We start from the raw sequence: 12,160 nt of genomic DNA, 5'->3' as shown, positions 1-12,160 counted from the left end.
AATGATTAATTAAAGTTCCAATAACAGCAGGCAGCACGACAGATAAACGCAACACACAACACACCAAAACAAAACAAACATTTTTTTCCTTTTGCCCTCTGCCCTCCTTTAAACCTCCTTTGACCACCTTTGACCCCAGCAGCCCCAGACAGGACTGCTGGGAGATGCAGTTCTTATTTAGTAGCACTGCTACAATGCTTTAACTCCTATCATCATGAAAATGATATCACGTATACTTCTCAGTATTTTAATTATTCAGAGAGCTGTAATATTACGAATGTAATGGATTCTGTGTCCTGTCGGAGGAACAGCACATAGTGATTCAGGCACATAGAGCACATATAAGATCAAATACACAACAAATGCATTTAATGTGCTATTTTAGTTATGATGGGATTTGAGAAACTAGTAAATTAAACGATTTTAAGATGAAGTTTATGATGTTCTACTTTAATGACAAAGTAAACTACATGATTAAAGTGGAAATTTCGAGATTAAAGTTGAGATTTCATGCTTTTTTCACACTACGTGCCTTTTTTTCACTGTACCCTAATAAGCTTTCATATGACACTCAGACGGTGGGCTACGAGTCGCCTTTTCACGCCGACTTTGATATGTGACAACTTTTTTATTTTGGGTACTGTGCAACTTTGTGAACTTGAGCTTTCGAATTCCTCCGACACGCTATGTCACTTCCTTTTGTTGCTTAAATAACTGTTTAAACCAACAAATAGTATGTTTTTCTTTGCCTCCATTTGGTATTCCCAGAAATTCTTCTATTTTTCCTCAAACTTTTGCCATTGCCTTTTCACAGAACACTGAGCTTAAGGGCAACTTATATTGATTTGCATATTCAAACAGGCGTAATTCTGGGAGGAGTTGGGGCGGGACAGCAGGCATGTGCACGTGCATTACTTTTCACGCTGACCGGGATTTATGTAGTGGAAGGACGTGGAAGTTGGCGAATGCACAGATTTATGCATCTGGATTTTTCTGTGCATAAGCACATTTCGGCTTTTGTGCTTACATCATGTTATAGTGCGAATTCTACGCACGGCGTTATGCATGAGGCCCCAGATCTTTTACCAATTGAAAACATTTGCCGCATCATGAAACAGAAAATATGATAAAGACGACCCAGGACTGTTGAGCTGCTAGAATCCTTTATCAGATAGATAGATACTTTATTAATCCCAAGGGGAAATTCATCAGACAAAAATGGGACAACATTCCTCTCCCAAAAGTCCAGCAACTGGTCTCCTCAGTTCCCAGACATTTACAGATTGTTGTTAAAAGAAAAGGGGATGTTACATAGTGCTAAACATAGCCCTCCCCCAAATTTTTTGAGATGTGTTGCTGCCATCAAATTCAAAATGACCTTATTCTTTTCTTAAAATGGTACATTTTCTCAGTTTAAACATCTGACATATTTTCTCTGTTCTATTGTGAATAAAATATGGGCTGATTAGATTTGCAAATCATTGTATTCTGTTTTTATTTGCATTTAACACAGCATCACAATTTTTTTGCAATTCGGGTTATAAATTTAAATCTACCATGGATGGATACCTGGTTGGTAAGCAATTTGCAGGAACAAAAGTGGCTCCAAGAGGATATTAGACAAAGCCAGCAACGAGATCAGAAACTACAGTTAGCAGATCTGACCTACCTTGTAACTAGAAGTCATACAATGTGACTTTAGCTTTAGACCAACTTCTCCCAAGTTAATTTGACAGCTTATGAACTGTAATCTGTTGACAGGAATTTTAAAGAGTAAATGAGCACTTTTATAAGTAAACCAGAGTTTTCACGATAACCAGTTTCTTACTCAGAAACAAAATTCTAGCAGTTAGTAAAATACATCATTTAATGTCATTTGGATGCATCAGAAATTCATACAAGAATGTACTGTGTAAAATTTTTGTTTCCATTACTGTATTTACTGACCAAAATGTCAGCCTACAATGTCCATGTACATGGTGCCAACTCAGTTAAAGTAGAGGGAAAGCAGATTTCTACATTTAGCAATCAGAGTATGGCAATGGAAACATTCCTCCTTTAATCTGTGGAAGGTGACAGGCTTTCAGTTTTCATTTGATGCCCACTCCTTCATACACTTTCAGAACCTGGAGCTGACCATGTCCACTTCCTGCTGTATTCTGTACAGTCATCAAACAATTCATAGTTGCTAACTTTTGCCACTTCTAAATTGGCCATGAGCAAAGATGGTGTGAATGTCATCTCTTGTGGTGTGCTTTTTCAAGGACTTCCTCCTTCCAGGACTGGCAGGGTGTTGACACCACACCAGCACTTCAAATGCCCTGAGATTTACCTCTGCTCAATGAAAAGCAGCACCTAGTATTTATACTCTGCACATCTCTACTGTATACACATCTAAATGGAAAAACAACGGAGATCATATCGGCCCTTCATTACCGACGCATTCACCTTCAACCCACTATGAATTTTGCACATACACATCTTGCCGCCGTAGGCATGGGTATTACCAGTGGAAAACTAACACAGCCAACAATCACACCAAGCCATATGCAAAGGAATGCATAGTCACTGGAAAAAATCGTAAATTCTTCCAAAATTGACAGAATAGTGGCACCAATTGAACTGGAGACTTTCTGAAACTAGAGCCATGAATAAATGTTTGCATTGTTTTTTAAGCAAATAAAGGTTTCTTATTTTACATGCTCCCACCTAACATTTCAGCCAGTCTTAACACAAAGTTGACCATAGGCTATTTCCTACCATTTGCTTTGGAAATGCAGGTTTAAGAATGAGTGAATTCTGTACATTATAAAAGTTTTGGCTTGTAGGGGAGTTGTACAATACCCACACTGCCTAAAAACTGCAGAACATCACTACAGAAAAATTAAATTTATGGGTACAGTATATAAGAAGTCACTGGAGAGAAATAATTGTCTTTAAGGTGGAGCTGCAACACAATATGACAATGTGTTGGTGTAACATCACTCACCTTTCCATAGGAAGCAATTCCGTCAGGTGAATAGAAAAAAAAAATGCCGTAAAAATTAATAGGCAAACAAAAATATTGTTCATATATCAAAAAAGATTTGGCTACAGACAAAGAAACATTAAATGGAAGCTTCTGAAACTCGCGGCATGCTGCTTTTTCCTTGAAAGCTATTTCTGGACCGCATAATATAAAAAATGAGGGGATGCAAATGTTGCTAAAAAAGGTGTGTGCTTTATTTACAATATACACAAAACACATTTCTAGCATGGTGAGACATAATGCATGGTGTAGGAAAACGAAAACCAGTACATATCACCGAAGACAAAACTTATTCCAAAACCACTGGGACAGAGAGGTCTACTTTAAAAGCATTGACATGCTGTTTTTCTTAGGTTATATGGGGTAATTGAGAAAACCCTGCCAGAGCAGAAAAGTATAAAATTTCTTTTAATAAATATATGCCCCTAGAACATTTGCCACTTTTTCCTTGGTGGTAAATCAACATAATGCAAAGCAGATTTCTTCATATATGACTTATTTACTGCATCAACATTCACTGTGCAATCTTTGAATTTGGGTGGCATGGTGATGCAATGGTTAGTGCTGCTGTCTAACATCACCAAAAGATTGACTTTGAATCCCAGCCAGTGTACACATTCTCAATGTCTGTGTTAAGCTGATATCATATTACATAACGTCTACTCATTAGGTATGTCAGACTTAACAACCACAGTTACTGATCTTGATTCTGGACCATGTCAATTTAAATGACTGAAAACTGCTGCTTATGTCACATTTACTGACTAAGTGTGTACTTTCCAGCGCAGTCATGCTCACCCCTTTTTCTGACAGCCAATAATGTACTAGCTGATGGGGTTGGTGCTGTACGAGGGGTAACAGCTTTGACAAGTTCAGCCTCAATCTCACTTCTTTTGTTCTTTTTCCCCTTTCTCTTGTGGTATCCTCTTTAATAAAATCCCTGTGTGCATCCAGGTGTCCGTGTGTGTGTGTGTGTCTTATGGTGAAGTGCGCATGCGCGGGGCACGGTGCGATGCGCAATATTAATGTCACAGAAAGTTACAGGCGTTTTACGGAAATACAAACCAGTATTACTGCGAGAGGAAATTAAAAGGTACACAATACAGTGACGCATATTACAGCCACATACAAGCCAGTATTACTGTCAGAGGAGATTAAAGGCATATTACCAATGCGCACGCCTGTATTACCGCCAGAGAAAATTAAAGGTATATTACGGACATACAAGCCAGCGGATGTACAAGACAGTATTACTGTCACAGAAAATTAAAGACACGCAATACATGGTGGCAGCCCATGAATAACGGTCAGCTCAGCAAGTAAACATCAACAAAAGAAAGGCTGAAAGAAAGAAAAATACGACCAACAAAAAGAATGAGGTCAAAGTCCCTTGCCATTTAATATAGACTGTTCCTACTAATGTTTATGCACTACTGTTCTAGCGCCCATTATTGTAACGGGGTAAATGACTAGTGAAAAACATAAGCTATCAGACAAGCTTCTCTTTTGTTTGTGAGGTCCACAATGCTAATTTCTTGTTGCTATATTATTCGAATTGTACTTCCAGATAAGCACTAATTGGTTGTCCACTCTTAGGCACACAAATACATCCCTAAACCTAAAGGAAAAACCTGTTTGATTTTATCGGAATGAGCTGCAGACTAGTTGGGAGGGAGTCACTGGGTTTATCACATTACATGACAGACATCACAAGACAATGCAGCCGACTGCCACCAACTCACTAAGATTATGTAATGTAAAGGCTACGACTGAAGATCATTGTAACTCCGTGAAAATCATGGAATTCACTTTTCCTGCAGTGTCCCTTTGTACCAAAAGTTGTCGGGAGAGTGAAATGAATTGAGCAGCTTAAAAAAAAGGAAAAAAAAAAAAATGGAATATTTACATTGCTTGGAGTCATTAGCACTACAACAGACACCTATGTGGCTGTTTCATAAACATTAATGAACACATTCCTGATGGCTACATCTGTACAAAAGAGCTACCATCATGATTACTTTACACTTCAAAGGGCCACAGAGTGTAAACAAAGCATGCTGCCATTAATTGTATACTTTAACTCATTTAAAGTTTCTATATTTAAGCAAGTCTACACAAATAACCACAAACTACAGATTTTGGCAACCACTTTCATACAGCACAATATATTAAAATCTTGAAACCTTTTTTTTTTTTTTTTTTAATTCAAAGTTAATGCCCTGCATTTTCCGAATGACTTGGGGTTTGGGAATGTATTAATCATCCCCAGTCAGTGTCAATGTAGCATATTACATTGCTCTAATTTCTGTGTTGGTCTTTGTCTAGGCTTTATAGATTTCCTCCTATTTACTAAGAGTGTCTGTGGTGCCCAAAGCTCCCGGGACAGTCTCTGCTACCTCCCTGAACTGGACAGAGCAGGTGTAAATAATGGATAGATAGATATTATTAATCCATTATGAAATTACCTACCAAACACTATGTTGTGCAACATGAGAAGAAACATTGCTTACTGAACTGAATCTTTCACAAAAAATATTGATATTTTAAAGTATTGGTTACAGCCATAAAAATTCTGGTTACAGTGTGCAACAAAAACTTACACCCAAAACATTGTGCACAAGTTATATAACACGATACTTGGGTGTAAAGCAGAGGCTAATGTCATGAACATTGTTTAAAAATTCACCATGCAATCTGTAAAGAGTATGTGAACCCTTGTATTCAAACTTTATTTTTGTTTAATAGTGTAGGGCAGGGATCCCCAACTGCAGTCCTAGAGGGCTCCAGTGGCTGCAGGCTTTCATTCTAACTATTTTCTTAATTAGTGATCTGTTTTTGCTTCTTTTGAATTAACTATATTTGACTTGCTCTTGAAAACTCCGCCCCCTTAATTGTTTCTTTTTCCTTAATTAGCAGCCAAACAATAATGAGCTATAAATCTTGACCAGCAAACTGTGTCAATCGTACAATATCTGAAAATAAAGAAAGATGAAGGTCTCAGGAATGCTGATCTGCTCAGGTCCCGAAAACATTTTAACAGTATACTCTTAGAAAAGAGAAAATCAACAATTTTGGAAATGTCTGCTATTGCACAATGACAGCAGCAACAAGCCATGGAATTAAAGAACGAGTTTAATTAACAACAAGAATCAGAGCCTAATTAAGCAACTGGTTGGAGTGAAGTTAGTTGGAGTTTAAGGCCCTGACTTAGTTGGTCTTCTGCTGGCTCATTTGCTTCACATTTCATTTCTGTTTGGGTGCCATTTAAAGAAAGAAATGAAGCAATTCAGAGGAATGATGAAGAAAATCATAGGAACAAATCTAAAAAAAAAAACCAAGTCAATTAAAATGAAAGGAAAAGGAGTTAATTAGCAGCAAAAACAGGTCACTAATTAAGAAAAGGCTTAGAATGAAAACCTGCAGCCACTGGGGCCCTCCAGGACTGGAGTTGGGGACCCCTGGTGTAAGGCATCTCTAACCCATAACTGTAATCGGAGCTCATTGACTGTAATGCCTGCCCCCAATTAGCTATACAAGATGCACTCCGCTACAACGTCTACAACCTCTTTTCTGCCTAGACTGTGAATGTGTTAAATCATGTTTTCAGTATTATCAAGAAGTGGTATAGTGGCGTGTGTGTTATTAGTCTAAGCAGATTACGTTTGCCTATTATTGTAACTTAGTTGAAGATCACACAAGAGTTATTTGGGTATTTCTTTTCTTTTGCAACTGTACAGGGATCAATTATATTTTCTGATCTTACTTCAAAATAGAGAAGATAGTAAATTGAAACATTTTTATTTTTGAAGAGTCTGGCTGAAGAAACAGATGGAAATGATACTCAAGTAGCTTCTCCTTTTTGTGCTCACTGTTACGAGCATCTGTGACCGCTCTTTGTTAATTCTGGATACAATTAAGAGAACCAACCGTTTATAACATAGCTAATTAAAACAAAATGAATGAACTGAGTAAAGATGTTCCTACTAAAAAAAAAAAAAAAAAAAAAAAGGCTATGCAAAAACATGCCAAAGATCTTTACAAAAATTGCTATTTACTTGACAGAAGAATAAAAATGCAAGCTAATTAAACAAGATATCCAATTAAAGACAGAATTGCAACTGGATTATGAAATAGTTACTGTGATGGTGATTCCAGGGGAGTGAGTTCATTATAAATCAAACAAAATTACAATAACATAAAAATACTCCTTTAGTAGGAATGAATGCCCTTTCAGACACCACTATTTTGAAACAGTAAAAACTGATCGATTGTAAACTCTGAAATTTGGTTTTCGCTTGCACATATTTACATTACTTTCTAGCTTTTTGTGAACCTATTCAGTCTTCTCATTTTGTAGCTGATACATGTTTGGAAGTGTTTATTATATTTGCAAGTGGTAAATATTTACTTCTAAGTGACAACTGAGAATGACAATGGCCCTGTTCATGGTAGTGATTTACAGTAAATGATCTTCAACACATTCACCACACTACATGATAAAATACATTTCTGAGAGAAATCTTCAGAAAATGGCGTGAAATGGTACTTTTAGCATTGTGAAATGAATATGAACCCCTAAAATTTTTTTGAACGCCTTACTCCCAAACTCTATCAGAAATTATATGCATACTTTGAGGTGTCTTTATGTCAAGTTAGCAAAAGGAACTCCGTTGTATGCATTTCAATTCCAAAATGTGATTGTTGTTGCCTTTTCTCCTGATGCTGCCAGAGTATCCTCTCAGTACTCATCACACAACTTAAACACAGAACTGGCTCTTATAATGGAGCAGTTAGGAAATGCAGATTATTATTCTGTAGTCCACTGTTGGTAGCAGTGAGCTGCACATGTGTTCTACTGTATAATGTATTAAGGCTGAAATATGATTTGAGACCAGCAACCAAGGGACCTTATATGTCTAGTGTTTTCAAATTTCAGAAAACAAAGATCAGGACCACTGGCCCGCCTTAATCTCTATTTTAAGATGAAATGGTCATATTGATTTTTGCCATTACAATATCAATTGTGTGGAATTCAATTTGGTGAAGCTCACAAAAACAAAACATCAGTGCAAAGATACAACATAAGGACAACAGTGTGATCACCAATCCCCAACAGGCCCCTCACAACCAATTTGACAAACACACTCAGATCACCTTATCCAATTACACTCCTATATGAGTAGAATAAGTCAAAATAATGTTTAGCATTTAGTTCCAAATCATCTGCATGTGAAAACTGAATCAAGTTTGTAAATTTGAATTTGAATCAAATTCTCAGTTTATTTGAATTGCATTCAGCAAGTGAAATAAATACAGTATATAAGGTGAATTTAAATCAGAAGGCAGACTTGGCCACTCCAACACTTTCCTTTTTTTTCTACTGATGAGCCACGATGTTTCACCGGTATTATTATCCCTTCTGAATGATGAATTACCAGCCAAAGATTACAACATTTTCTTGTATGTGTGCAGGCATGATTTGCTCCATTATGTCCCCAATTTCTTTGTGCAGTAACCATTAGTTACATTTTTCAATAAAGGGAAGTGAGATGGTTGAAAAGCATTGTCCAAAATCATGACACTCCCCAAGTCATATTGCACAAAACAAGATGTATGCTATGGACTGTCTTCTGTGCATTTCTCTCTCCACACTTTTATTTCTGTGTGTACACTGTTTTTGCCTTACAAAAGAGAGCAAAATCTTAGTATGGGACCTAAGCAAGCTTTTATATATGAGGCCCCTGTTGATTTTTTTTATGGATTTTGAATGTTCTCACTAGGTTCATGAGCTCTATAACATGCTGTTAACTTAAGGGATCAATTAAAATAAACCCAAAAGCATATATACGGGATGGGTAAAGTAAGTTTCCTAAAGAGACTGAACTTAAATGACTGCAAGCGACGGCAAGACGGTGCCCTGCCTTCGACTGGTTACACATCTACAGTTAGCCATTGAAAAATGTGTGTGATATAAAGTGTTAGTCTTATACACATGCATCTCTTTTGACAGAAGGACTCGTTTATGCATCATGTCCGGAAATTGAACAAAAATGACCCATTTTTAGACGTACAGAGCACAAAAGGGGTCCCCTGGACTTTGAATTCCTGTGTATTTTACAAAGCTCACAATACTGCTCAAGTACAATAGAAACACCTAGTAACTTACCATTTTTTCCAAAATGGAGTTCGTTTAGTTTTTGGATTTACTAGATCTTTCCTGAAGTTATAAGGTAGTGGTGATGGCCAAATACGTTTTCATTCTGGTCATTGAACGATGGAAGAAGCTAGTACAGGTATGTACATAGTATTTTACATACTGCAAGACAAAAACCTAGAAACTTCACTGACCAATGAGGAAAGAATGGCTACCAATGAAAAAGCTGGATTACGATCATGTGATTTATATGGCCGGTGTTGTTGATTCATGAAAAAACTAAATTGTGTAAGTGAAGCTCAGGAAAATGAAATTTAGAGATCGTTAATTATAGGGGCAACAATTTTCTAAATTTGCCGAAAACTTGAAAGATGTGACATACTAGGTTTTTCCATAGTTGGTGAGATTGTATGGGGGGGAAATCCCCCTCCATATGGTCTTCCCGCACACTTGCTAGATGAATAAATTGCTTGCTGTTTTGGAAACGTGGGAATCTGGTCAGGCTAATTCGGATCGTAATAATGACTAAAACAGTATGCTGCAAACTTTAGGAGTCTCCTATAAAGTACAACTTCGATAAAGACTACATTTAAAACCTGCCACATTCCAGTTTGCATGTAGTCAAATGCTGCTTATTTTTAGGCTTTATGTTCACCATTTTCGTCTGTCCATTATTCACTTTCATCAGCGTTGTATGGGGACAAGGAGTACATAACATAACTCCTGGAAACGTGTACAGGCTCTGGCTCCATGCTATCTCAACATGTAGATTGGCAGTCTCTTTAGTAAGTATGTGCGTGTCCTACAATGAGCTGGTGGGATTTTAGCCGTTACAAATTGTACCCCTTCAGTAGTAGTACTAGTAGCAGCAGCAGTGGCTGACCTATATACCCGATGTACTTCCAGAAAATTAATCCAAACGTGCAAATAATTGATGTATTTTATACTTGAAATTAGCAAGGGACCCTTTAAGTAAGGAAATACGACACAATACGCGCACTTATTCACTGGCGTAAAACAAAATTAGCATCCAATTTAGAAACAAGCATGACTGGAAATCTAGGTATAATTTAAAAAAAGAACCTGTCTATTACTGCTAAATAACTTAGAAAACTAAATAAGCACGTCTCATTTACTACAAGGAATGCGAAAACAAAAAGATTTTTACAATCGCTCAAAACCCAGTGTCTTATAAAAAAAAATAGCATTATTGGAAATAACAACAACTGAACAAGAACTAAGTGTGAGCTCCGAGAATAGCCAACAGTGGATTAACATTCGCCTAGGCCAGCGATGCTCCTCTCGTATTTAACCTGTTCGAGAAGATACCGACTAGAAGGAAGCCTTCGGGATGTAAACAAAAGCGCGCTGACTTTTTTAATACAACACAACTCTTAAGTGGACGACAAAACAGCAGGAAACTTCAACTCCACAGAAATTCTCAGTGCGATGCTGTAAAACATCCTTTTTATCACAGATTGACTACACATAAAACACATCCTTATATATCACGGATCGACTACGTGTGAACACCACGGGCGCGCACCATATTATGGGAAACTTCGTGCGGCTTCTTCACCTGCCGTGCGTTAACCCTTTACGCATGCGCCATCGAGAACAATTTGCGGGGTGAAGCTTGAAAAAGTAGTTTCCTATCGACCATACCAAAAATAAATCCTTCATACGTTCACTCAAGAGTCTTTAGTATACCTGTATAAGAAAATTCAGTACTTCGAAAGCCGGCTTCACACGTACCTGTTGGCAAAAGACAAGCAAGAATGGATTTCCTCATTGTGATGGTGAGGTCCTCGAAATGAAACCACGGAATGAAAGCTGCTCGTCCTTCTATATAACGAACTGTCTTTCCTTTTCCTTTTTTTGAATCCGGCTCAGTCACATAATGATACAGAGTCTGAATACGCTGAAAGGTTTCGTTCGAAGGTGTTTCAGTTTCTCACGCATACTGGCGCACCAGCGCTACCTTCCCCCACCCATTCAGCAGACTAGAATTACAACAAGCCCCACCCAGAAACAGGTGAATCACGTGACGTTCAGCGGCCAGGGCCGGAGGTCTGCGGTATTAGCGAGACGGTAAACTACGACATCAGTGGGGAATCGAAGAATGTAATAAGATACAGTATGGAGGTGTGGAGCTACCCTACAGACGTGACACTAGTATAACTGAGCTTGTTTCTGTTTATCATTAGGGTGACTGCAGTCAAGTCCTCATGAAGGTGGGAAGTGATGAGCAGTGACTGAGAAGTTTGATGATAAAGGGGGTAGTTTCGGTCACAGTGGTTTGCACTAATGAAACTTGAGCGACTGGGACACTAATTATGGCAAAATGTTACCACTGTAATCAAATCCTTTATTCGACTCTGCTATTGACAGTTGACACTTAAAATGCCTGCCCTATGTACACGTAATGCTTCCAAACATTGAGTCTGAATGGTGTGACGTTTGCAGTCATCCTCACTTGTAGTAATACTGAGGTAGGGGAGGGTATTTCACATTTACACGTCAGGTAGTAGATCTAATGTTAAAGAAAGATGAAGTAGTAGGAAGGGCATGTTCCTGAAAAGGTGTAGGGTCTGGGGCAGTTTAGCTAGTCTGGCTTTCCTATGTGATGATTCAACATGTATTCAGACCCCTTCACTTTCTGCATACATTATTGTCTTTAGATTTAATTTTAAATGTATACATTTGCTATTTTGTTCCCATCAATTTCCACTCATTAACTCGTAATGACAAAATGAAAACATGTTTTCAGAAAGTTTTGCAAGTTTATTAAAAGTCAAAAAGTGAAATTTTGCATTCATGTAAGTATTAAGACCCTTAATTCAGTACTTTGTTGAAGCCCCTTCATGTATTCTTGGTTAAGTCTCTGCAAGCTTTGCACACTTGGGAGTTGGGCAGTGTACCCCATTCTTCCTGGTAGATCCTCTCAAGCACAGTGAAATTGGCTGGGAAGCATCTGT

At 37.8% G+C, this 12,160-nt stretch overlaps 1 protein-coding gene across 1 annotated transcript in view; it reads right to left on the bottom strand.

Annotated features, from left to right (window-relative positions):
* Positions 1–11,177, bottom strand: part of ildr1a (immunoglobulin-like domain containing receptor 1a) — a 52,650-nt gene extending 41,473 nt beyond the window's left edge. Inside the window, exon 1 of the mRNA XM_028800098.2 lies at positions 10,938–11,177. Within this exon, the coding sequence (XP_028655931.1) occupies positions 10,938–10,974 (37 nt within the window). The 5' untranslated portion in view covers positions 10,975–11,177. The remainder of the gene's footprint in view (positions 1–10,937) is intronic.
* Between the last annotated feature and the right edge of the window lie 983 nt (positions 11,178–12,160).

Source organism: Erpetoichthys calabaricus, chromosome 4 (assembly GCF_900747795.2).
Source record: "Erpetoichthys calabaricus chromosome 4, fErpCal1.3, whole genome shotgun sequence".
In the NCBI taxonomy this organism is placed as follows: Eukaryota; Metazoa; Chordata; class Cladistia; order Polypteriformes; family Polypteridae; genus Erpetoichthys; species Erpetoichthys calabaricus.
The sequence above is the reverse complement of the archived record's forward strand: the minus strand, read 5'-3'. Positions and strand labels throughout refer to the sequence as shown.